The sequence below is a fragment of the Podarcis muralis genome, chromosome 12 (assembly GCF_964188315.1).
Source record: "Podarcis muralis chromosome 12, rPodMur119.hap1.1, whole genome shotgun sequence".
NCBI classification, from domain to species: domain Eukaryota; kingdom Metazoa; phylum Chordata; class Lepidosauria; order Squamata; family Lacertidae; genus Podarcis; species Podarcis muralis.
Window position 1 is genome coordinate 60,338,561 of NC_135666.1, and position 27,801 is coordinate 60,366,361.

A 27,801-nucleotide genomic window follows, 5' to 3' on the forward strand; every position below is an offset into this window, starting at 1 on the left:
TCCTATGTAGGTTTTAGAACCAAACAGAAGTATGGTAGGTAGATTTCTGCAATCTACTAATCACACTTTCATCAGTAAGATGGAATCTGTTATTTTACTCTGGCCTTCCATGACCCAAAAGTTTGAACACCTTCCTATTCCCATTCAACATGAGTCACTCCTGGGACCAGGAATACAGTAATTCAACTTTAGAATATAAACTCATTAAATCAGACTGTCTCTTGCTTTATCATGTGTGATAGACTCTGAACTTGTAAGGTAAAAGTGGGGCCCCTTTAAAATGTTATCTTTGCCATCTGAGAGAGTCATTTTTCTGTGAAAGGCTCTCAGAGAGCAGTAATAACCTTTACATGACCCACCCATGTGGGACCAAATCCATAGAACTTTCCCATGGAATCAGCACCCATTCCTAGCAGGCTGCCCATTTTGCAGTCCTTGTGATCAGGCCCAATCAGTAGCTGAGTCACATGAGAGCTGCTTGCAGAAAATTCACTCCTGCACAGATAACACCTAAAAGTGACATTGTGTATTATTTTCACTGAAGAAAAATGTTGATTTTGGTAATGCTATACTGCTGGGAATATGTGCACAGATGCAGTGATGGAGTCTTCCTGGCCTAGGCGCAGGGAGGGCGCACATGCAGGGCACACCATGGGGGCCCCAATGGGAGGAGGCTGCTGTGAGAAGGATGCCACAGCCCACGGCGCCCTTTCTGCAAGCAGCGGAAGAGCAGCTCTGGGTTGCAGGGGAAGGTGCAAGCTGGCTGCGTCTTTCTCAGCTGCCCTCCAGTTCTTTAGGTGGAAGTCACAAGACTTAAACTGACAGATGTTTTCTGCATATATATTCTCTAAAACAAAATAGAATATCCCTTACATGAGGCTGTGGCTTCAGTGCACTCAGGACTTTTTTGTGGCAGTACTCACAGGTACCGAGTACCAGACCTCCTTTTTTGTTGCCCACGGCAGCCATTTTGTGCTGGCACCCACAGCACTTCTATCATTACATGGGTACTGGCACCGCATTCATTTTTCAACCAAAAAAGCACTGAGTGCACGTATCCCTTTTAAAGATCTGTTTACGCCTTGGGTAGGCAAACTAAGGCCTGGGGGCCGCATCCGGCCCAATTGCCTTCTAAATCCGGTCTGCGGACGGTCCGGGAATCAGCATGTTTTTACATGAGTAGAATGTGTCCTTTTATTTAAAATGCATCTCTGGGTTATTTGTGGGCATAGGAATTTGTTCATTTCCCCCCCTTCAAAATATAGTCGAGTCCCCCACAAGGTCTGGGGGACAGTGGGCCAGCCCCCTGCTGAAAAAGTTTGCTGACCCCTGGTTTTAGACAATCCTGTTGTACCACAAGGAAGTCCCTAAACACAATATATTAATTATCCACCAGGTGTCAGTACGGTTCTAATCCAAGAGGTTCTTAAAACTGGGCCTTCTTTGGGGCTGCCCACATAAAACTAGGTGTGAACCATTATAATGTCTCAGTCTTTTAGAACTGTTAACAAGCTGTAAGTTGTTGTTTAGTCGTTTAGTCGTGTCCGACTCTTCGTGACCCCCTGGACCAGAGCACACCAGGCACCCCTGTCTTCCATTGCCTCCTGCAGTTTGGTCAAACACATGCTGGTAGCTTCAAGAACACTGTCCAACCATTTCGTCCTCTGTCATCCACTTCTCCTTGTGCCCTCCATCTTTCCCAACATCAGGGTCTTTTTCATGGAGTCTTCTCTTCTCATGAGGTGGCCAAAGAATTGGAGTCTCAGCTTCAGGATCTGTCCTTCCAAGGAGCACTCAGGGTGGGACCCAAATCAAACAAGGCTATGGCACTGGGAAAGGTGTTTTGTTTTGTTTTAACCTTTCCCTTCATATCTTGATTATAATCTCATCCCCCAAGCTGAAACTTGGCTGATGGGGGGAAATATGCAAGTTGAACCTTAATGACATCAGTTAAAATAATTGGATTTCAACATGACAACATTACATATTTTTCTGTATACCAGACACAACAGCTTCAGCAGTTCCACTTTCAACTACTAATCTTTTTTAAAGATTTTATATGCCCCCATGTATTAAATCAATTTTTTAAAACCTAAAACACCAAAATCACTTCCAAATCTTTAGAATGTAGCAGTTCTGTTTAGTTTTGATTGTATCTTGCTTTCATGCTTGTAAATTAATTTTCTAGTATTTTTGTTTACACAGTTAAGTTTCACAAATTAAAATGCTTATCACTTCAATTTGCTTTAAAATAAAGTGTTTCTACTCACCCGCGAACACAGTTTGGATGACATAGTTGACACACTGAACTTTCATCTGCATATTTCCAGACAATGGTATCATTTTCACCCAAAATACCAGCGGGGCATGACTTAACACAATGAGGACCATCTTTTACATGGGCACACTTCAGACAATTGCCTGGACCCTGCGTAAGAAATAAGAAATTGGGATATAAAACACTTTTGTTCATGAGCTGAGAAGTGCACTAATGGAATGGCATAAAGGTTAGTAAATGTCAGGCGTCAGAGGATCCAACCCCCCCATGGTAGGTTGCCAGGAATGGATAAGACAAGGAAAGTTCTTGCCAATGTTCTTTATTCAATATTCACAGAGAGAGGCTTAGAAACACAGCCTCTTGGAGTAATGGTGTTGCTCCAAATAATTCTCCACCCACCTTCTCTGCTCCTTCCTCCTTCGTCAACAGCACCACCCACCTTACAGTTGTTGCTTAGGGCCATGTGAATGTGAAGGGGCTCTCAAGAATGAGTCAGCTGGTCTTGTTGTTAAGATGCATGCACCAGCCCTAGCCAGCCAAAGCACATATGACGTCAGCCAGAAAGCAGGGGAGGGGGGCATACAAACGTAGGGGTGTACTTTCATAGGGCTTCCTTCCTGGGGACAGGAACCCTGAGTGATCAGGATTCCCATTCCTGTGGAAAGAGCCATGCACGAGTATGCTTCCTTTAGACTAATGCTGACTGTGCATTGAGTGGGGACACCAATGGCACACATCAACCCAGCAGGTTCTTGAGAAGCCCTTCATACAGCTGATACCCTTGGCTACCAAACACATGAATTGCCTCCTAGCTGGCAGGCTGGTCAACAGCTCCTCCTCAGAACCATTCCTATTTGCTTGCTACTGTGCCCTCTTAAATTCCATCCAGCCTCCTTGATTGCGCCCTGATTTGTTCCCAGCCCTTCCCCCAACTCTGTTATGCCACCCATATGATGGCCTTCTTTCTGGCAGTAACTGTGGTAAATAGTGTTGCAGGCGAGATGTTTAAAATTTCAAAAACTATTGGAGACAACCAAGCCCCACATCTCTAGACTTCTGCTGGCCCTAGAACATTCCCCTTAAGAGGCAAGTTGAGTGTCCTTCAGGAATGTTAGTTGTGGGAAGTTACGTTGCATGTACCTTTTTGGACATGCAGGAGCAGAGTTGGGATATTTTAAGTAAAATGTAACATTGATATAACACTATGGTGCCAAAAACTGAATTCTCACTAAAGATTAAAATTGTGCCCCCCCCTATTTTGCAGTGATTAATTGCCCATCATTATCACAGCTATTGTCCTCCCCCCCAATACAAAACTTACATACTTCCCTTCACCCAAACTAGCAATTGCTTATGGATGTAGGAGATCCAACATGAAAATGATTCTGCTTTTATTTCAGTGGAGGGAAGTGCTCTGCACATGGACAGGGGAGCCCTTATGGGCAAATGACTTATGCATCACTTAGGCAAATATAGCCTGGGCTTGGCTAGGAATAGCTTTTTCCTACCTACATGAGCTCTCAGTCCCTCCACCCACCAAGCAGATTTACCTGCACCCTCTGTTGCATTGCACAGATCTGAGTCCACCATGGTTTAGGGATTGGGGCAACTGAACATTAGAGTATTGTTGGGAATAAGATTGCAAGATAATATGCACTTACAGGTCCTGTGCAAGTTGCGTTGAATTCAGTTGAATTTTGCACCAGGCATTCTGGATGGCACTGAAGACACTCAAGCTCTCTTACAAACTCCCGAGGATTCCTGAAATGGATAGAAAAGTGAATATAACTTTAACAGCAAGATATGACTCCAAGTTTCCGAGTGCTGAAACATTAATGTAGTATTTTGACAGGGTTGATGCACATAAATAAAGGAGGGCAGAAGGACTATATTATAGCACTGGAAGAAGCAACACTAAAACAAGCCTGTTCTGTCACTTCCAAAATCTTGCTAAGACATTCCAACATTAACAACCCAGACCCAAACAGACAATCCCAGGGAGGGATTCAAAGACCAGGGAGGTGACAGTGCTAAGGTAGTGGATTATTCAAGTTTAATACCTGGGAGGAAATTCCAATCATGTCACCCTGTCAGACTGAGGAGTGGCTGTGGAATACCTATGATGCCCAAAAGCATCATAGTAGTAAGTGAGCACTACAGACACCCCCACCCCCACTGACAAAGCCTCCTTACAGTGATGTGCCAGCTACACATTTCTCCAGCACTCTGCAGTTTCTTTTCTGGCAATCCTGGAGCTCCAGCTATGTGTGATAGCAAGATACCAAGGTGTATTCCCCACCCTCATGTTAGGGGGAATTTAAATTTAGTGGTCAATTTGCATAACAAATGGACATTGTGTACAGGCCTTATGGAGAATGTGCAAATTTCCTGGTTAATATGCATGATATCCCAATTGTGGACATTCTCTAACCATTATGTGTTGGGAATTCCATTCCTCCCTTGCTGCAGAAGTGCAGGATTGTTACATGTCATATGTCTGTTTACATTCCAGCACAGACTGTTGGAGTTTCATGAGCGGAACATCCGCTCTGTATTGCTTTTGTGTTCTCTCTCTCCGAGAAGAACGACAAGGAGAGAAGCCATGTTTTCTTTGTCCTGATTTATGTACAATAAACGTAGTCTAGTATCCACGCCTCGAGCCAGATCTGTTGTGCGTTTACTCTGCTGAGTAATGTGTGCTCTTGCATTGCAGCATGAGTCGCGGACGCACGTTGGAGGAGGATGACTGAGGGATCTCCGCAGTGGCAAGGCTGAGAAGGGAGGTGTTCCGGCTGGGGCCTGTCCAGCTGGCTTTCCATCCCATGGTTCCAACATCATGCACAACAGGCCTTGGGGAATGTGAATATCTCAACGGCATTTTCTACATTGTTTGGGCACATTCTCCAGTTAGTATGCATAGGATCCAAGAAACATGGCTTCTTCCTACATCTGTTTAGAAATGTGCCATATGCATGTGGCTAATCTCACATGGTCCGCTACACACAGGGGTGAGCAGTGACGTGATGAAGTTTGCTGATGATACTAAATTGTTCAGGGTTCTTAACATAAAAAGAGATTGTGAAGAGCTCCAAAAGGACCTCTTCTAACTGAGCGAATGTTTGGTAAAATGGCAAATACATTTCAATGTAAACAAGTGTAAAGAGCTACATGTTGGTGCAAACCCCCCTTAATTTCATATATATGCTCAGGAGATCTGAAATGCTGGTGATTGACCAGGAATAGGACCTTGGGGTCATAGTAGACAGCTCAGTCAAGATGTCAACCCAGTGTATGGCAGCAGGGAAAAAGGCAGATTCTATGCTAGAGATCATTAGAACAGAAAATAAAACTGCCAATATCTAGGGTGCAACTGCACTTGGAATGCTGGATACATTCCTGGGTACATTTAGGTTGCCACACCTGGAAAAAAAAGGATATTGTGGAGTTGGAAAAGGTTCAGAAAAGGGTAAACAAAAGGACCAAGAGGTTGCAGCATTTGGGACTTTTTAGTTAGAGAAAAGACAAGTAAGAAGTGACATGATAGAAGTTTATAAACTTATGCATGGCTTGGAGAACATAGACAAAGAAACCTAACACTGGAGCAGGGGTAGTCAAACTTTTTATACCTACTGCCCACTAATGCATCTTTCTTGATGGTAAAATTTCCTTACCGCCCACCAGTGCTCAATGGAAGGAGGATTCAGCTTATGCCGTAGAACCCCCTACCGCCCACCTAGAATCCTGAAACGCCCACTAGTGGGCGGCAGGGACCAGGTGGACAACCCCTGGGCTAGCGCATAGCACTTCTTCATGTAGTACATAGTTAAATGATGAAACTTGCTCCCGCAAGAGGTTGTGATCTCCTCCACCAATGGAGGATATGGCACCATGTCTATGCTCTGTAGTCCAGCCTCCTTCTCAACACTCCCAAGTACTCCACACTCAGCTGAGCAGCATAAGCAGATCTCAGGGGGAGAAATGGCCCTGCATGCTGCTATTCAGCTTAGGGAAAAGAGGAACAGCAGCATGGAGTCATTCATCCCCATTTATGTTACTTCTCTTGGGCTGGAGAAAGAGGCACCTGGCAGGTGGCAAGAGAGGCCTGCTTGGTTGAGTTTGGCTTGGTGAGGCACAGGAAGATGCCTTCTGCTGCGGCAGACCATTTGTCCGTGCTGCCCAGTACTGTCGAATGCAGCTGGCAGCAGCTCTCCAGAGGCAGAGGCCATTCCCACCACCTGCTATACCTTCAACTGGATGGTGCCATGGGCTGAACCTGGACCCTGTTGCTCTGCTATATGTTCTAGTTCGACTTCAGCCCCACAGGCGCTCTCAGCATTGTCTCCCAACCAACCAAGCTCCACCACAGAGCTATGCTTCTGTCGCTCAGGTCCTGCAGGCCACTTGTGTATGCAATGAGGTGCAGACGTGAGCTTCAGTCATGCTCTACACCTACAACATGTAAAGCTTTTCAGTCTTTCACACAAGTCCTTCATCTATTAAATGCCTGTGCAAGTATGGCTTGTTGTATCTGAGTGGACTCTAGTCACACAGTTATTTATAAGCATCATTTTCAGTTAACATTTGAAGATTCTACACATGGGGGCACATGAGTGTAACGTGCACCTCATACCTTGACACAATTACATCCTGTGGGCTGGAGATGCAGGCAAACCCAGAGGAATCACAATGCAATTTTTAAACAAGGGACTGAATTATATTGGTTAATAAGCTGATACTTAAATTCAAAGCTTCTCTGAAATTTCCAGTGAATCATTAAAATATAAAAATTGAGAACAGATGGTTCTGTTACATGCTAGGTAACTTTACCACTAATTAAACTGTGTCTGATCATAATTTGATGTGAAAAGACCAAATTTGCCCTGTGGGTCAAAGCATTACCTGGAGGAATTTTACTTATAAAAAGGTAACATCTGCTGAAAGATGAAGTGTTTCAAAAAGTTTACATTATGTATATGCTGGGTTTTTGTTTCATTTTGTTTTAAACTAGCCAAAGCATTTAGGAAAGACATAGTAGAAGGAAAAGCAAGAAAAATATTTTCTATGGGAAGCATGTGGAGGAGTCAATATTGCATAGTTGACATCAGAGAAGAAGAACATGTTCTTCTTGCCTCAGGATCACAATCATTAGCTGGGATTCAATTTCTATGCATCCATGGGACCTTTGCACCCGACAGACTATATATAACTGATTTTCCTGTTTTTCTCCTCAGCCAGGGCCAGCAAAATAATTGGCACTAGTATATTTGATCCATAGTCCTTATAACTTCTCTTATTCTTAGTTACCTGTGTTGGTTGCTAAGTTATATGCAACTCCTGCAGAATAACTCCCCGTCTCCATCCTTCTCTGTGGTTCAGCAAAATGCAGAGTCCAGGCACACATGAAAGCTAACATATACAGGATTAAGATTTCAGTATCTTATTTAAATAGAATGGAGGAAATGCTTAGCTTACCCTTGCACAATGTTGCACTCTTTTACACACTCCCGTTGGCGAATAAAGTAACGGCAAGAAAAGCACTGCAAGGGCCCCGGGCCCCAGCAGCCTTCATCTGAGCAGAGGGGATGGCAAATTTCTGTTGCAGCGGCTAGCAGACAAGATAAATTAAAAATTAATACATCCATACATTAAATAAATCTCAAAAGATGGTGTCAAAGTCACAAGAGAGGATAAGCATCAAGGACATGATTCAGTTTCCACTGATACTCAGTTAAATGAATTGCTAGAATTCAGGTTAGGATCTATTTGTATTGCCTCCATCCTAGACTGTGGTACCCAAAAGCCTTCTCAGGCACCTGATCTCCACAACACTCTCCCCTTTTACATGTACAGTCATGGGAAAAAGAAAGTACACCCTCTTTGAATTCCGTGGTTTGTTATGTTGTTATCAAGACAGAACAACAATAATCTGCTTTTTAGCAGGTCTTAAAATTAGGTAAATACCACTTCAACATATTACAACACCTGACATATTACACTACGTCATTATTTATTTACAACTTTTTAGCACCCCTCATTTTGGAATTTGAAAGTTGAAAAATTTAACATGCCCTGCTGCTTTGGCCAGGGTGTCTGGGAAGAGGGACCTCCTCAACTGTTTCTCAGAGCAGAGCAACAAGGAGATGGGCTTCTAGGCGACCACTGCAAATGGGAACAGGGTTTGGCTCCTAAGGAGTGTGGGAAGGGACCTTCTCAACCCTGGAACCCTCAGCCAGTGCCTGACCTGCTGACTGCTGGCACTCTCCCCCCACCCCTGGTTGTAACCCTCCTAAACTTTGAAAGTAGGAGCATCAAATAGGGCCTCTGAAGGACACAGGAAGGTTCACACAGGCAGTCCTTATGCGCAACTGTGCCTGATATGCAGCTTAGGGATTGAGGCCTCCAATAATGCATGCTTATGGGGATATAGACAAATGCAAAACCAACAACGTTTTAAAAATGTGATTAACTGCAACCATGGGCAGAAGTCTCTCTGAAATTTACAGTTACAGATGGGTAGCCGTGTTGGTCTGCCATAGTCAAAACAAAAAAAATTCCTTCCAGTAGCACCTTAAAGACCAACTAAGTTAGTTCTTGGTATGAGCTTTCGTGTGCATTCTTCAGTGTATCTGTGTATCTGTGTATCTGAAGAAGTGTGCATGCACACGAAAGCTCATACCAAGAACTAACTTAGTTGGTCTTTAAGGTGCTACTGGAAGGAATTTTTTTTGTTTTGAAATTTACAAGTAATTTGAACTGGGTAAGTGGCCCCTAGTAACTTACCACATTCACTTTCATCTCTGTTTCTAATTATTTTTGTGCTCTGATCTTTTGTTACAAAAAGTTTATTCCAGTCCACTGTGTTACCGAAGCAGAGGTGGTTGTTTCTTAAAATGGCAACATCCCCATCGCTTACTTCCTTCAGACTGCGCAATCCCAGAGATGTTATGTTCAGGCCAGTGATAGCAAGAGCATATTGGCCCCTAAAATGGAAAAAAAAGAGTATGGTTTCAAAAAAAAGGAGGGGAGAAATGAAAAATGCAGCTTTTCTAAACTCATTATTCTTTTGATTTTCTGGTGCTAGAAAGAAGCTTTGAAATAAATCAAATGAAATAAACAAATATGTTTTAATTTAAGTTCTCTAGTATAAAAAATAATCTGAATAAGGAGGCTTTTCCAGCCTGAGATCCACATTCTCTTCTGGGGAGCCTTGGGTTGGGTGGGCAAGGCCAGAGGGAAAAGTGGACAGAACTATTAAGAGAAGTTTTAGCTTTCTACAGGAGGCTGGTTTCTACACACAAAGACGTCACTCCATCCTCCATCCCAAGGAAGTCAAAGGCATCATCAGAGTTCAAAGAAATATTCCAGTCAGGCAAGAACACTCAAGAAGCGTGCAAAGCAGGGCCAGCGAGGGGGATGGCCTGGACAGAGGGGGTGTGCCCTGGGAGACGGAGAAGTTTGGGAGGCCACATTATTTAGGGAAACTTCTGAATCAGTATTACATGGCTAATTTGAGGTTACAGAGAAAATCTGAGACAGTTTGGTAAGATTATTATTAACCTGCATTCCATGCTTTTCAGATTTGGACACCATTCTTAGCTGCAACTTGCAGCGCGGTATCAGCTTCTAACACACATGCACACTAGGGCTGGGCACTGTCAGCTTTTCAACACTGTGATGTATCGCTTGTTCCTCCCTCCACATGTCAGGTACTGGTGGCAGAGGGAGTCAGCGGCAGGCAAGCCCCACCCAGGATATACCGCCAGGTGAAGGTGCCATCGCGCTCTGGCCTTCAAAGCTGTCCTGGGCAAGGTACTGTACATGGCCCAGGCCTAATGCACACCCAATGTGTGCTCCTCTAGTTCTTCATCCAGTGCAGACATAATGAGTAACCACAGATATTACCAATTGTTTTGTTGCCATAATCCTGGGCAAGATCCTAAATGAAGCATGAAACTATGGCTTAGCATGCCACAAACTATAGCTTAGCTTCCTCAGAAGCTGTGAGTAGGAACCATGTATCTGATCAATGTACAGCAGTCCACAATCAGTTAAATTAAGCTTATCTATTGGTACTAGAAACAGCCTGGGGTTGTCAAACACTTGACAGTCCACAATGTGTGGATGGTAGGTTGTGGTCAGCTTGCAGGTTATGCAGGTCACAACTACAGGGGAACACTAATAAGATCTTCTTGTCACAGGCGCCGGGTTACTCCAAGATTGAAGGCGGCCAGCATGCATGTGACACCACACGTGTGACATGACACACATCTCCAAATGCTGTGCAGGTTGGTGCTGCCTTCTGCTAGGCCACGCTGGTCTCTGCAGCATTGGGAGATGCTACACAGGTGGTGCGACTCACGCCAGACACACTGATCCCTGTGGCGTTTCCTGACACCATGCAAGCCAGTGCAGCCTTCCACTAGCTGGAGAAAGCCCCAACAGGACCCAGTAGACTGCGGAATATTGAGGGATCCCCTCCTTGGTTTTTTATTTGGGGGGGGGATCAGCCCACCACCCCAGATGGTGCCCCTGCTTCTTATCATCTTGCAAGCAGAGTACTGGAGAAGCATGGAAAATAGTCTTTAAAATGGCTTGCTTAATAAATAACCATAAACCCGCGTCAAACAATAGTTTCACAGCCTGGTTTATTGCAAATCTTCAATTCTGGTTTAGCTATTCTGACATAATGCTTAAGGAAAATTCATATGGCCTCCTTCCTCTGCTTCATTCTCTAAAAACAAACAAATAAACCAACAAACCAAAAATTAAAATGAGTCCAATTAATGGAATACAGTAGTAAAAATAGATACTGCAGAGCTGCTAAAGATAAGCAGATACTTACTTGATCAGTAATTTGGATGGAAGAATATTAGAAGAAACAGAGATGTGTTAATTAAACAATGATAATGTTCCCCTCCCCTGCGGAACCTTAAGCTAATAACAGAAAACGGTGGCCGTGTGGTTGGTCCCCATCCCACATTAATTGCAGCCTGCAATCTGGCTGTCGGTCATGACCAATCCTCTAGCCATTTTTTTTACAAATAAGCCCAAGTACACAAGCATTTTTGGCACATGGCTGCACTTACAATTGTTTTGTTCTGCCTCGTATAACCTCCAGATTTTCAAAAGCACTCAAATCTTTGAAATTTTGTGGCCAAACCTGGATCAACAAGAATCCTGAAAGAAGACCAATAGCATAAACACATTTACAAAGTATTTTTGTCAACCAAGAATGACTTTGCTCCTTTCATACTTTTATGTGGACATCAAAACGAAGAACATTTCAAGGAGCTTCAGCATGGAGCTATTTTTAACACTGCTTTGTAAACAGTTTACATGCAGGCCACCAAGGCAGCTAAGTATCACAAAAGCTGGAGTCTATAAACCTGAGCTGTTAGACACCACAGAAATTTTACTTCCCTTAGCAAATTCTGTTGGAAACTTGTAACTTTTGCTGGTGGCATAAAGATAAACTATTTCACAGGCTATTGAATGCCTTTTCAAAAATGCAGAAAGTGCACTACAGTAATGCTTAATGCAGCTACTACTCTATTAGGCTTCCCAGCTGCCCAGGCATTGCGTTCTGGAAAGAGCTCTCAAAACACCAAGCATTTTGAGCTGTCTTTCGGTCCATTCACCTGACAAACAAGAAAGTGACAGATGAAGCAGGCCTGTAACACATTAATCTGGACAACTTGTAATATTGAGCTGTGCCCAGAAAGAATAGGGGTGCACACAGACCTAAAACATTGAAATGAAATGCATTAGTTACTCCCCCCATGCCATGAGCAAGATTAGGCCATCAAACATTTTGGCCAAATATGGACCATGCACTCCATAATAGATGTTGTGCACAGGGGTCATGACTTGCCTTCTCCATGCAAATGAGAACACTGTGAGTGTATGAACCAGGACCATATTACTGACAATTAGGCCTCCAATAACGAAGCTTGCTAGAGCAATGCAGCAAACTCTTGAGGCAACTTGTTAAACAGATTTCCTGATTTCCTTTGCTTTTAACTTGCATCCTAGGGCAAGTAGTGAAAGGGATGGAGTAAGTAATCCTTTTCTGAATTTTCAAAAAATGTCAGGTATGACCATAATACAGTAAGAGGGACTTGTGTTCTGAGTTGCTACAAGGCTGTTGTGTGAACAACTACCATTCTATAGATGTCAAAGAGATAAACAACTACACAGCTTTCTGGAGACATCTGAAGGCAGCCTTCTATTGAGGTGTTTCATTGTACGGCCTTCCTTTTGGGGATAGTTGGAGAAGAAATTAGAAAGGAAGACCAAACACTTTTCCAATATGCTACAGTAGCCGCTAGAACACTTATAGCACAAAACTGGAAAACATCGAAAATCCCAACTATAAGGGAGTGGCAATCTAAATTGTTTGATTATATAGAATTGGCAGAAATGACACAGAAAATAAGAAACCAAAAGACCACAAAGTTTAATGATGAATGGAATAAATTTATGTCATATATTGAACTAGAGGTTAAAAACTTAAAAATCACAGTAGGCTAGAAATTACGCCTGTGACGCAAAGAGATTTAAGAAAACGAAACTGCAGATTACAATATTTTGTATCATACTCTGAAACCAGAGATGAAGGGAAGTCATTTATTGTAAGTTTAATTTGTCGGTGTTTTTTGTTATGAAATTTCTTTTTTTCTTTTCTTTTTTCTGTGTCTGGTATGTTTTTCTTTTTTCTCTGTTGTTTGAATGTTTGTGTAATGAATTGAAATTAATTTTAAAAATAAATAATAAATAAATATATCATTTCAATTTGGGAGCATTTAGGAAGAAAGAAAAAAAGAGAGATGTTTCATTGTATTTTTATATTCTGTTGGAAGCCACCCAGAGTGGCTGAGGGAACCCAGTCAGTTGGGTGGGGGTACAACTAAATCATCGTCAACGTCATCATTATCCAGAGAATATTTGGTTTAAATAATCATTATCATCACTGGGTAGAATCTAGTTGGTGTTCCTGCGCTTACAGAAGGGCTTTTGATCCAGCAGATGCATCTACTAATGGAAGAGGAGGAGAAGGATTTTTTTTCTAACTCCCCCTCCCTTCTGCAGCCCCCAGTGTCCCCTACAAATCAGCTCCAGAGAGTTGGGGGGCCATTCACAACAGAGTGGAAACCAGAAGGGCTGCAGCAGGGAAATCCACTCCTCTTCTCCACCGGATTGAGAGCCCCTCCAGGGGTAACAAGTGTGCCAGATGTATTCTCCCCATCAGTCACAAAAGTGATTTGGCCTTCCTGTTTCTGTAATGAATGTTTTTATTTCATTTTGAAATGTACAATAAACAAGAACTGTTACAAACATCTTGGCTGCCTTTGCATTATTCACCCACAAAAGATTGAGGCTAACATGAAAGCAAGGAAAATATGTTGTCACACCATAGAAACAGCATACCAGAACATGCCCTAATCATGAGACTGTGGGGGGGGGGAGTCCTTGCCTGCTCTCTCTCACACAATTCACGCTCAACCTCTATGATCAGAACATGTGACTGGTAGCTTGATGTTTCTAAAACAGGGGGTTGGGCCCCACCAGTGAGCCTTGGGTCACTTTCAGGTGGGCTCAGTGCCACAGCCTGCCCACAGCCTCCTCACTTGCCTCCCCACCCTCGCCTCAGCCGTGCTCTAAGCCTTTTGGCTGGACCAGTGCTGGCACCAGCAACTCCTTGCACGCTGAGTAAGGCTGGCTGAGAGACAGAGGATTTCAAGGGGGAGAAGTGGGGAAGGAAAGAGAGGCCTTCCTCCTCTGAGGGGATGGGGCAGGGGAGGTGTTGAAGGAAATATGAAAGCAGTGTTAGGCAGGGGTTTTTTTGTTACTACAAGTACTGTGGCAGAGAACAGTCCAGAGTTAGAGGCAGAAGTGACGGCTGGAGAGGAGCGGGGCCAAGAAGCAGAGATCAGGCAGGCTGCTGAAGAAGTCTCCCCCTCCTGCTGTGAGCAGCTCCCCTCTCCTCTGGTCTCCCAGAACAGAGATGAATGAAGAGGGCACAGCAAGAGAGAGAAGACATGGAGCCTTAGATTGCTTGGGAAGGAGGAGTCTTAGAAAGGCAGGGAACCTTCAGCCTTTGCAACTGCCTCATTGGGGCAAGACCTACAGGGAAGAGTTGCTGTGATCACTAGGCCTGAGCTGTTTTGGTTTCCATGAATAAAGAGTTAACTTCACTGACTTTTTGTGAGTTATTGCTGACTTGCTCCCGACTCCCATCTTGACATTGCATCTGCAGAAGTTCAAAATGTTTTCTGTTCACTTAGGGAGAAGCATTGCTACAAAGTGTGAGAACTCCAGGTGTAAAAATGTTTTGGTTCTATTGCTTCTGGTGTCAAACAGCATTAAATGGCTCCTTTGGGACCAAGTGCTAGTCCAACTTATATGAATGTAAATGCAAAACATGGTCTGTAGTCTATGCACAATTGATTTTATTTGTATATGTTGGAATAAAAAAGTCTACTTCTTAACAGTAGATGCTGGTCTCCTACAATCTCAGTCAGTTTCTAATCTGAGAGATGAGGCTTTTAAACCACTTGATATCACTAACCTGTGATTTCTTTAACAGTTTTAAAGATATCCAGCTTCTTTGGGTCCAAAGGGGGTGTCCTTGTGTATGAATCACTAGAAGACAGAGAATAACAGAACCTTCAGTGACTGAGCTAATAGATAAGCCACATTTCTCTGCTCCACATTAGACACAACAACAACTTACCCTGAAAATGATACTTTCAGAAATACAAGGTCTCCATTGATTGTAGTGCAATTTGTGAAATAGTCAATATTGGATGCATTAACGGCAATAACACCTTTAAAATCACCTGTTCCAATCCCGTTGCACACTGTTAAAAAGGAAAAATAAATGTTAGGGCTCAATGGGGGCTTCAGGTATCAGTAAGATGCTCATATACACACCAGCAACAAGCTTGTCAGTCCTGGAGGGCAAAGGGGAATAAATAGATATGTAACAAATGAACTTGGTCTCAAGTCATTTTGTTTTTGCTTTATTTAATACATCAATCATATCTGTACAACATAAAATCATAAGAAGAATCAGACACATGGAAACAATATAGAACAGAAATATATTTAAGCCAAACCGTGGCTTAGCACAAATGCACAGGCTCCCAGAGAGGAGACAACAGTCTCTTTATTCCCCCTGGTCATTCTGCTGTTTGTGTTTCATTGTTTGGTTTCACATGTGTGACTCATTGTTTAACTCTCCAAGCCAAACCGTGAGCTTTAAATAACAGAATAACAATTCTCCTTTGGTTAAGCATTTCAGACTCCATTCACCACTGCCTCTTATGCTATACCTTTTAAGGATTTACCTACCACTCTAAGCTCAAACCATGAATGAGCAAACATGTGAGCTCCTGGAGATGAGATTGTGGCTGTTTTCCTCCTTCCCAGACATTTTAGTGTGTGGAGCTGAGCTAAGCCATAGTTTGACCTAGCATGTTGTTCGGGTTCATGATTTACCTTTCCCAAAAAAACCTTGTGCTGTGACCAGGGTTTGATAAATGGCACTTTTCAGTTTTGATAAGAATTTCTACTGCATTTGTTGAACTGTAATCTCATCCAAGACTTACTTCATCATTATTACTGTTTGAGATTACTACTGTAGTACTACAAAAGTCAGTCAACATTAGGGCTTTATATTCACCTGCATCACACACAGTGATTCTCTAGTTTTCATACCTTTGCTACAGGGGCCATCACATTTTTTACACTTCCGAATGCCATTCTGTTCCACTTCTGTAGAGTCTGGAGGACATGACCGGACGCATGAACCATGGTCTGTTACAACGTAGTTATCTAGAAAAGACAGGGAGTAAGAATGGATGGATCAGTCTGTGTCAGTTTTGAATGCATTTGTTCCCAAGACCATTCCATCCTGTCTCTGCATTAATCTGTGAATTGTTAAAAAAACCCCACACAAAACAATGTATTTAAGGATGTTTTATGTATTTTATCACAATGCATATTTTAATACATAATTTATCTCAATATATGTATTTCTAAATTCTTTTTACCCTAAAATGCACACTTTACATGCATTTATATAATTTCTTAAGCCAAGAACTGTATTGCACAATATGAAGGATAATTATGTTCTAATCCACATATTAGTTTTGGTGGTGTGGATCAGGTCACTTCATACTGCAACTCGCAGAAACAGAATTCCTGAAGAAGCATTAGTAGGAAGGGAGGATCAAAAACAGCACTTAGGCACTGGGAAAAGAGGAAAGGCAGAGTGGAATTTGACTGATCTAATTTGCCATTTCAATAAAAATGTACAAAAAAGTTATTCAAATGCACAACAAAAATGCTAAAAATTAAAAATGAACCAAGATAAATATAGTTGTTTTAAAAAGAGGCTGAGAATGTCCCATCTGAAACCCTGAGCTTCGAGCCAGATGAACCAATAGTGGGTATAAGGCAGTTTCCTATGTTCCTATGTGTACATATAAAACCCAGAGTGGAGGACTGTTGAGATGAGCCTCACCAGCTGTCTTGAGCAAATAGGGCTAGCAGAGATGCTCCCAAGTGTACATGTTTGAGGTACATTATGTGAGTACATTAAAATTCATCACACATTTTTATGATGGGTGCATAATGTGAAAACAGTAGTGCTTCTTACAGTTTCCTCTAGATTATAGAACTAAGCTTAGGGTAGCTGAATTAACACTGGCAGCATACTGAAAAGGAGGAAAGTCCAGGATTAGTGATTTGTACAGAGGTCCAGTGGGTACCCTGACTCCAGGCCTGCTAATGATGCTGCATCGCGGGATCAGGAGTGATTTCATGTCCCAAGTTCACTAGCTGCAAATGGAGGTTGGCTGGAGGGAGATGAAGTTAGACTAGTAAATTAGTGGATTAAATTTAATCCATCAAATAATGGAGTCATTATTGAAGTTCTTTCTCACAGCCGTTTGGAAATTACCACTCTAGAATGAACAGCTGAGGGTTCGAGAACATGTGCATGAGATGCATACCAGAAATTAATTTGAAGCATCCTTGATAGAAGGCAGAAAGTGAACTTTCTTCTCCACAGACTGACTTCTGTGGACAATTCTTTGCACAAGTTGCTCCAAAGCTAAAACTTACGTGGACAGTTCTTTACACAAGTTGCTCCAAAGCTGTATTTTCCATCTGGGTTGTCTTCTAACTGATAGGTGATAATATTATACTTTTGCAAACTAGGGCAAGACTCCTTGCATGTTGCATCATCCCAAAACTTGCGACATGCCTGTCAATAAATAATGGAACAATAGTACAAGAGCAAATATTTTGTTTTAATACAGTAGAAAATGACAAAATTTACCATTTTTAAGCCTAGACTTTTATTATTTCTCAATCTGAAAGCTCATTATTATCTATGATTTATATAGCACTGTTGCTGTGCAAACTTTGTCAGCCTTGTAACATAGCTGTAATATAGGCCATTTTAGATTCCATGTACATTAAGAAAGCGGACTAATGCTGAACTGGGACTGAGACCTAAAGATATGGTTGGATTCCTAAGCACATTTGCTTGGAAACATGTTTCAGTGAAATCACATATTGGGGTAGAAAGGAGGTTTCAAGATTGTGTGACTTAGATAACAGGATTTCATTTTAAGATGTTTAATAAGGGCACAAACACAATATATTCTATTTTGTTACATCTGCAGTTAAAACCCTTTTCTAACAAACAAATCTTGGCCCAGCATAATAATAGGGTACTTGGGAATGCTTTTGAACAGATTTTTTAAAAGGTCAAATTAAAGCTAACTAATACTTAGTTACAATATTAAGATATTGATGGAATTAGGCAAGGAGGCAAAAACCCTAAAATTAAGTGCATAATTTATATACAGCCATCTCTATTAAATATTGGTGTTATTTTGCAAGATAGCATATTATGTTTTGGTATGTGTTAAATTAAAATATAACACTGTAAAAATCATGCATTTTGATTCATCTAGTTGGCATGTATTATCATTCTTCAGATATTTGCTGAAGAGGTTCACTATTTAGTCTACATATCTAGTAAATATGAATTAAAATGCAGTGTTATTGAGTAAAGTGGTCAATACCATATGCTTCAACCTTCTTTTGCTTCTAGAATTAATTATGTAGCATCAGTGAAACAATTATGCAAATAAGGAACAATATAGTTTATCATGGAATCGTCTGATAGTAGCTAGGATAATGGTGTCTAAAAAAATTGAGCTCAATACATATTCTACATCAATTCAAATGGTTCATTAAAACAAGGGGCATCATGTACATGCATAATTTGATCTGAAAGGTATCAGAAAAACAGCAATATAAACTTTGATAGATGTTTGGCTACCTTTTTTCATTTTCTGGATAATGCGGAGACAAGCCACAAACATAAGGTTCAATTTTATTTTTTGTAAATCTAGCAAATGTTGCTGTGTTTCTCTTCATTGATTTTCTATTGGTGAATTGCAATAAACACTTTGTAAAAACTAGGCCTTTCAGCTTAATTGTTTGCAGATTGGGTTACATAACAGTGACATAAATGTATGTAGGTTTGTGTAGCCTTCTTACCAAGCAATCACTCTCTCTAGGACCTGTGCATCCTGCTGCACACTGCGTATGACAGCAGTCACTTGGCAGCCTCCCCTTGCACCTGCCTGAACATTGTGCTGCACAGTCAACCTTGGTTACTGAAAGACAAAAATGCCAACATTTATTCATTTATCTGTTATTTTATTCAAATAATTATATATACCACATACTCCTCTCTAAGTAGCGTGCAAGAAATACAATACAGAAAAGCTAAAAGCTAAAAGCAGTAATACCAGACTTCTATTGCCTGTTGCAATAAATAAAATATTCAAAAAGGGGGCCCGTCTGACTTCTACTGTACTGGAAGAAGTCTACTGGAAGAAGTCTAGTCTTCTGTGAGAGTGGACCCCCAGTACACATGGCTCCTGGTGGATATGAGCCATTGGGGACCATTAACAAAGACCTCAGTGATTGCGAAGGGACCTAAGTGATCAGATAGTCTCTCAGGTAACTTGGAGTCAAGTTGTTAAGGGCCTTGTTAATTAATTCAAGAACTCTGAACCTGGCCCAGAAGCACATGGGCCACCACTGCAAGACTTTGAGCACCCAAATTATGCTCTGGCAATACTGTGTCCACACCAACAGTCTAGCTATAAGGTTTTGCACCAGGTGTGGCTATTGGACCAGCCTCAATGGTAGCCCCCCACAGAATGCATTAAAATGACTAAGTCTTGAGGTTACCAATGCATGAATCACTCTAGCCAGATCATTCCTGTCAAAGAATGGCTGTAGGGTACCAGCTGTAAGTTACTCCTAGCCCCAGAGGATACTTGAGTTCCGAGCAACAAAGATAGATTCAGGAGTACCCTCAAACTTTGACCCTGCTATTTCAGAGGGAGTTCAGCTGCATCCAGAACAGGCAACTGGCTGATCTACAGTGCCTCACTCTTTTCAGCGTTCAAGCTCAGTTTATTGGCCCTCATCCACTCCACCCAGACAATGGTCTAAATAATGCACTCTCTCTCCTGATGTTATGGAGAAGTAGAGCTGTGTTTCATCAGCATCTTGATGACACTTTGCCCCCAAACTCTGAATGACCACACCTAGCAGCTTCATGTAGACATTAAGCAGCACAGGGAACAGTACACACCATAATGCAAAGGCCATGCAGCTGAAACAGTCTCCTGGTGCTATTCCCTGGACACAACCCTGTAAGTAGGAGCAGAACCACTGTGCAACAGTGTCCCCAGTGCCCATCTTACAAAGCCAGTCCAGAAGGCTACCATGGCTAATTATACTAAAAGCTGCCAAGAAGAAAAGCTGCCCAAAAGAAACTAATCCCACAAAGTATGGGAAGGCAATTCATTGTACACAACTAGAGTTGCAAACAACGGTGGCATCAAGGGCTGCAAAAAATTAGGTGGAGGATTGCACCTGGTTAAGAAGGAGCCAGCATTACGTCTGCATCAGTCAGACCCAGTTGAGGTGGGTCTATACTATGTACCAGCTGCATGGAACCTAATGCAGCCAAGATTTAAAGTAAGCATCATTTCAGATGATATAGAGCAGAACAGCAAAAAGAAACTCTTGCTAATGGAAATATTCCTCATTAAAACATAAGTATATTTTAAAATTAAAATTAAAATAAATGTTTATACTTACTTGTTTGGCAGTTCTCTAGTCCAGCAGCCCAGCAATGTGCTCTTGTACAATTGGGATGACACTGTTGGCCTAAGAAAGTGGGGAATATATATTACAGAAAACATCAAGTGGAAAAATTTTATTCCATGGGAATCTTTTTGTACTTTGGGGTAGACTGAAATGTAGTTTAGGCAAGGTTGTGGCAAGCTTTAATAGCAAGTACAAGGAGCTTGGTGCAGAGAATTGGTTGGGAAAGCAGTGAAGGACCTTGAGGAAAAGTGTTATTTTGCTTAGTGGGAGAGGTGAATCCTTTGCCAGTAGAGTTTGGGACTAAGCTGTGAAAGATGCAGCGGTCAAGGCTGGAGATGGTCAGCCCTAAGGGGGCTGGTAGGAATGGGCATTTGGCTTGAAGAACAACTTTAATGCAGGGAGCAACAGATAATGGAGAATCAAAGATAAAGCCATTCATTCCTATATGTCTGAAGACATTAATAGGCTTTAGGATGCTGAAAATTTAGCCTCAGAAATGGCCCCAAAGGATGGGTGTCGCTTAGCCATCATCCAAGCAAAATGTAAGAGGGACAGTTGGATACATGCATTCCTGCTGCTGAAGAGAAGAAATTGGTAAAAAGGTATTTTGAGCAATAATTAAAAAATGTAATTAATCAGTAGGCCACAATCACTTCCAACATGTTTATTCTATCTGTTGGATAATTTGTATTCTCACTTAAACTTGTCAAAGTTCTGTTGGTTCTGTTGTTTGAGCTCCAACTTCTGACTATACACATGTGCAAGCATGAAGAAAGCAAGAGATAAAGAGCTGATTCCACAGTTCCTTTTCCGAGTGAACTATGAAAACATATATAAAAGAGGGTTTTTTCAACTGACTGGGAACTAGATTCTCTGTAGGTTTATGTAGCCGTAGCATAGTAAATAAACCAACATCTGGATCTCCTGGGGTAGTAGACCTGTAAAGGAACAACTCTCTCCAGACTGATTTTTGTTGGGAAGGACATTTGCAGAATACACATAGCTGACCAGTTGGGCTAATTTTGGGTAAACTTACAATGTTTTTATTGGCAGTGGAATCCACATTTTTGAAGACTTAATCTCAAGTTTGGGGGGGGCACACATTGGATGGATGATTATCATTATTATTAGCCATGATTGGTGTTGTTACTTCACATACCTTTTCTCATCTATCTTTCTTTTTAGTTTCCTATGTCCTAGAGATCGTTTTTTTTAATATTTGGTATTCATGTTGAACCATAGATGTATATACATACATGCAATTAGGACTACTGAAGATAACTTGGAAGTCAAAAGGTGGTTTTGATAAAGTTTCATCAAAAGGTGGTTTTAATAAGTTTATTATTTATTGAGTTACAGCATTGTTTAAAATTTATTTAGTATATGTTAATTACATATTTTTATTCACGTTTACTATATAAAATCATTTTCACTGATTCTTAGTCAAGTGTACATGACTCAAGATCTGATCCAAACTTGTTATTTCAACAACTGAGTTTTGTGCCTTGACCCTCAAACGAAATGTCTGTAACGATGTCAGAATGTGGGACAAAGCTCAAAATAATGGGACAGCACCCATTATATATTAAATAGCAACTAGAAAGGTCACAGAGGGTTCCTACCACCAAAAGAGCACAAAGCCGGTCCCTAGTTATTATAATTGCTTGTAGTTTTCCTGTCATACATTTTTGGGAACTGTCAGCAAGGCATTTCATAGAATCATAGAATTGGAGAGTTGGAAGGGAACACGAGGGACATCTAGTCCAACCCCCTGCAAGGCAGGAGTCCTTTGCCCAACGCAGGGCTCAAACCCACAACCCTGAGAGTAAGACTCTCATGCTGATTTGTATACAAGGCAAATACGGCATGATACACACACACTGTAGTTTGAAACAAGGCAAATACCATTAGTAACTATGAATTTGTCATTTTATTTAAAAAGTGCCTTAGTATCATGCTGCTATTGTGGCAAACTCCTGCAGTTATTATATCTTCATTTTTAATTTGAGACTGCACTCGTTTAAGAAACAGATTCAACCATAGGTTATGGATTCAACCATAACCATTTCCCTTTTTTTAAAGGGGAATTCCCTTATTCCAAATAGGATTCCTCACAAGAAAAGGGAAAAGTTGACAGCTATGGATTCAACATCCAGTGGGCTGGCGCTACTTCAATAGGTTTGTATAATGTCAAGAATATATACATATATGGTTTTTCAGTTTATACTTACATGTTTTATTGTCAGTTCTTGGCAATATTTCTGTTCTTTCAGTAGGATCAAACTGTACGAAACCTTTGCTGCTTGTTTTATCGACAATGTCATCCCAAAGAACATTATCCATGTTGCAAAGATAAGGATTATTGCTGAATTTTATTCCTCCATTTAGAATTTCTGCCAAAAGAAATTACGGCAAAGACATCAAAAATGATATGGTTTCCTTTTCAATCTAAAAGGGGAAGAGGAGGAGGAGGAAATACGTGTGTGTGTGTGTGTGTGTGTGTGTGTGTGTGTGTGTTTGTGTGTAGACAGGTAGTGGTGAGTCTCCATGAGCCTACTGACCCCATTATTATTTTCATATTCCTGTGTGGTTAAGGCACTGCACTTTCCAGCCCATTTTCCCCATCTGTAAAATGGGAGTAATATGTGTTTCCTCTTGGGGGTCCTGGGTAGGTTACATTGATTAGCAATGAGAACACACAAGTACTGTAGCACATTTAGTAAAAGATGGATATGATTAAGAACTAGGTCACGGAGTGTCTTAAAATAAACTTCGGTTTTTCAGACAGAGTATTATTGTCTGTAATATGGGGACAATAATACTGGTTTCTCTTACAGAGCTGTTAAATGGTTGGCTGAGCTACTGCTGTGAGATGCTGAGGACTCTTATGTACTATATCAAAGCTACCCAAGCTGTTGTTGGGAAATGCATAATCCTTCAAAGATTCGTGCATCGTGACAGGGATTCTCCTCATTTCATACCTCACCAACAAATTAACAGAAAGTTGAGTTAATATACCAAGTGCTGAGTCAATTCCAAATTATTTAAATGACAGATTACAAACCCATGTTCTGCTAAAGATTGAAGGATTATTGGGGGGGGGGTTAATTTTTGTTTGCCCCCTTTCATCCTGAATAACTCACCTGCTAAGCGTCTCATTGGCAGCTCTTCAAGCCCCCTGACATCGTTGTAATTTAGTAAAACTGCCAACGCAGCATTTTCATAAAGGGTGTTCCCTCGGATTATCTGGAGATTCTCCAAAGGAATACTTTTCACTGTGTTTATTGCTATAAGCACATAACCAGCCACCTCTTGTATACTCTGGAGGATAGACAACAGGAAGGCAGATATTATTAGTCATTTTAGGCTATGTCTTAAAAGCTATTAATCTTGACGTTTTCCCCCTTACTCATTTTATGTTAGTTAATAATATTTAAGAAAACAAGCAAACGAGAAAGAAATTAAATTCTGTACAGGTGGCGATCATTTTGCATGGAGGTTCCATTCCTGACCCCTGCACACATAGATGGAGTGTGCATAAGCCCGACCCTTTTTTTTGGCCACTTCCAGGTCAGCAGTGACAAGCATGTGTGTGATTGACGTCAATCGGACACACACAAAATGGTCACTGCCTGTACTTATTTCAAATGATACATGGTTACTTCTGAAGACAAATTAAGAAAGGTGGTGTCTTCTAGTAGAAACAAAAATATTCCAAAACCTCTTCAGTAAATTGATGGAGGCACAATATCCCTAGTATGCTTTTTCCCCTGTGGTGGATGTGTTCTGTAACATAGGGGCATTTTATTTTTTAGTAATAGACTACTAGCCAGCATACTGGCCCTATACTTGAGATAGTGCTTCTAAACACTTTTCTAGATTCTTACAGCACTTGATTCATAAAGATGTATTTATATAATATATTTTGGATGCCTCTTTCCACTTTTTATCATTCCATAGGTACTTGCCCCAGGTACTTCCACAGGTAGTTTCCACCGGAAAAGGCAGCAACTTTGGATTGGCACCTGGTGTCCAGATTTCCTGGTTTATGAGGTGTGGAATGAAGTGGCAGGAATTCATGCCTACATCTAAGATCTTGCTACCCCCCACCCCCCGGATGTCATCCAACTTGGGCCCTTGGAAGACTATAGACGTCACTTGGTATGTAATTGAGGACTTAGAAAGATTCTTGACATCGTTCCCTATCATAACCATTCTTTGGTCACACTGGTTGGAAAGGCAGTGTTGATGTGGTAGTCTCAACCCTGCTAGCTTCAATCGGGCCAGAAAGCAGGCCAATGTTGTGATCAGATGCAGGGTTGATCACTCTGGGGGTCAGGTGATCCATAAACCTAGCATCACATTTGATCAGGAGGATTAGCAGCAAGCCGGTAATGGCTGGATTGGCAGACAGGCATTGGGTAAGCTTAGATCTTTAATGGAGGGTAGGCTGTAGCCTCTACCCGCCCCTCCACGGGTAAGGGTATCCTGTTAAAAGGATCTGGGAGGAATAAAGGTAAAGGTAAAGGTACCCCTGCCCGAACGGGCCAGTCTTGACAGACTCTGGGGTTGTGCGCCCATCTCACTCAAGAAGCCGGGGGCCAGCGCTGTCCGGAGACACTTCCGGGTCACGTGGCCAGCGTGACAAAGCTGCATCTGGCGAGCCAGCGCAGCACACGGAAACGCCGTTTACCTTCCCGCTGGTAAGCGGTCCCTATTTATCTACTTGCACCCGGGGGTGCTTTCGAACTGCTAGGTTGGCAGGCGCTGGGACCGAGCAGCGGGAGCGCACCCCGCCGCGGGGATTCAAACCGCCGACCTTTTGATCGGCAAGCCCTAGGCGCTGAGGCTTTTACCCACAGCGCCACCCGCGTCCTGCAGGAATAGCTCCTGTCAAATACCCAGACGGGGGCCAGGGCCATTCCACTCCACCAACGGAAACCACTTGGGGGATGGCCAGATTTGACGTAGGTCATAGGGCGTTCCCTGTCGGCTGGCTTCTCCCTTAGAGACACTGCCAGCAGACAGGCTGGAGTGATATTCACAGTGGCTTACCTCAATGCCTATGGCCAAACCTAGACATCTGTAACCAATAAAGTTGTGGCCTTATTTGATCCCATAAAACAAACATACTGTGTACTGTATAGTTTTTAACCCTCAGAGAACGGGGTGGTCACGAAGCCTTGACACACAATGAATGATAGAACCAACAAAATGCTAACTGAAGTCAGTAAGCAATAAAGCAGTCACCAGATCAGGGATTAATGATTCTACAAACCCAGATATAGCCACAACTAATAAAAACATCTGGTCACAGCTAATCATTACAACACCTTGGCATATCACTAAAAGAAGAGCCCTAACTTTGTGGCTAAGTTATGCTATTATAGGCTCTTCTTGGGAAGAACACTCTGTAAACTGCGTACCAGAAGTGAAAGAAATCTTTCATCCATCTTATCCAAATTTATATCCGATTTTTCTTGCTACTCACAGTGGTGAGTCAAGTAATCATAATAAACATGATATAAATACATATATGAAAACTTTGCATGCTTCAAGCTTTCAGAGGGTAGATCCAGAAAGTAATAGATTATAATAATTAAGGAGGAGTCAGCTTTACATGTTCCTTTTTAATGCAGATTTTATCAGGGGGCTTTTACACATCTTACAATTTGTAGCTTTATTTCATTTGCGTTTGGTGGGTTGTCTATAAAAGTATTTTGATGTTATTCAACAGTACAAATGAAGACTATAAAATGTCTTCTGTACTCACATAACATTGTAAAACAGATTACGGTTTAGTGCTAAATGCACGAGTTGGAACAAGTCAAATTATTCCAGGGGAGCTTATTTTGCCAACAGCAAATAGAAAACATACGTGTATGCACACATCAGCCCAGGAGTTTCTAGGCCTTCTGTGTAAAGTATTAGTTTGTTTGAAGTACAACAATTCCCAATAGCTGGAATCCTTGGCACGCGAAGCAAAAATGTGTGTGTTTGGGGCTTACTCCTAGAAAGACCCTCCAACCTGCCCTTCCTTTATTACTCAGAGACTCCAGCTGCTTATTCCAAAAGCAAGAGAGTGGTGTGAACAAGCAGTTCATATGACAACAGGATGTGGCAGGATGATATTTTAGGAGGAGGAATTTGGTCTTTGACAAAGTGCCTCCTCAAAAAAACCAAACCAAACCTAGTTGCTGACTAAGGTGTACGTTGCTGCTTCCTTAGGTTACAACATGCATTCATTTTTCTTCTCAACTTCATCTGAACCAGAGAAACATGACTCATTGCACTAACCCTCAAGAAAGTAAGGTTATAGGTGTGATTGACGTGAGTGATTTCTAGATTGCCAAGCACCACCTCGCAGCCTTCATACATTCTCTTCAGACTATTGTAGTGCTCATCCACACTTGAAAGCTGTGTTAGCTTGTTGCTGGTTCCTTGACAAACTGTAGAGGAGAGAAGAAGAAAGAAGTCAGGACTTACCGCCAGCAGAATGGCACAGCCACCCAGAGTGGCTGGGGAAACCCAGCCGGGTGGGTGGGGTATAAACATATTATTATTATTATTATTACATGCAGAGTTTATGGCTGCTGCCTTAGAAATCATTGAGTATCCAACAACGTGACAATACAATACCACGCTTTGTGGTTTTGCGCGTTCTAATAGAATAAAGCATGCTTCCTTAAAGTAAAATTGTTAGTATTTTTGTAGTTGGGGAACTTTATCTGTTTCTCCTACTTGAGATGTGTAAATTATTGCCTACGTGACACAAGAAGAGCCCTGAAGCTGCTGGATCAGACCAAAGGCCCACCAAGTTCTACGCTCTTGTTTTCACAGTGGCCGACCACGTGAGATAAACAGAATGGATTTGGGGGCATTTACAAACTGAAGCACCAACCTGAAGAAAAACACCCAGTTGTAATGAAGTGGGATAACACATTTCAGTCAACTGTACTGTATCTAGCTGCCTTTGCTTAAAATATTTTAAAGCTTGTTTTCTATGGAACGGTATTCAAATGACTTACAAATCATACCCTAAAGCAATAAAAAGCAGCAGCAAAACAATATAATCATTTACATATTAAACGGGAGTGAAGTGATGAAACGTATATATAGGATCAATAGCAGTATCAATATAGCAACAAGGAAAGTAAAACCAGAAAGCCCACCAAAAGCCTTTACTGCTTTGTGTTTCAGTCTTCAACATAAACTTCAAGGTGCCCAATGTGTAAGGCTTATTGCACTGACATGGTTTTGGCTGGGAACCCAATTCCAAGAGATCTAATTACTCATTTTCAGTGTGGAAT

General features: G+C 41.7%; 1 protein-coding gene across 2 annotated transcripts in view; it reads right to left on the reverse strand.

The window, feature by feature from the left end:
- EGFR (epidermal growth factor receptor) overlaps window positions 1-27,801 on the reverse strand; it is a 140,406-nt gene that overhangs the window by 26,018 nt on the left and 86,587 nt on the right. For both annotated transcript variants that reach the window (XM_028749908.2, XM_028749907.2), the window contains exons 2-15: window positions 26,789-26,940; window positions 23,635-23,812; window positions 22,723-22,884; window positions 20,483-20,551; window positions 18,860-18,978; window positions 17,408-17,549; window positions 15,998-16,114; window positions 15,012-15,138; window positions 14,847-14,920; window positions 11,365-11,455; window positions 9,059-9,258; window positions 7,751-7,883; window positions 3,940-4,039; window positions 2,271-2,428 (exon numbers count right to left, since the gene is read on the reverse strand). In XM_028749908.2, coding sequence (XP_028605741.2) covers window positions 2,271-2,428; window positions 3,940-4,039; window positions 7,751-7,883; window positions 9,059-9,258; window positions 11,365-11,455; window positions 14,847-14,920; window positions 15,012-15,138; window positions 15,998-16,114; window positions 17,408-17,549; window positions 18,860-18,978; window positions 20,483-20,551; window positions 22,723-22,884; window positions 23,635-23,812; window positions 26,789-26,940 — 1,822 coding nt within the window. The remainder of the gene's footprint in view (window positions 1-2,270; window positions 2,429-3,939; window positions 4,040-7,750; window positions 7,884-9,058; window positions 9,259-11,364; window positions 11,456-14,846; window positions 14,921-15,011; window positions 15,139-15,997; window positions 16,115-17,407; window positions 17,550-18,859; window positions 18,979-20,482; window positions 20,552-22,722; window positions 22,885-23,634; window positions 23,813-26,788; window positions 26,941-27,801) is intronic.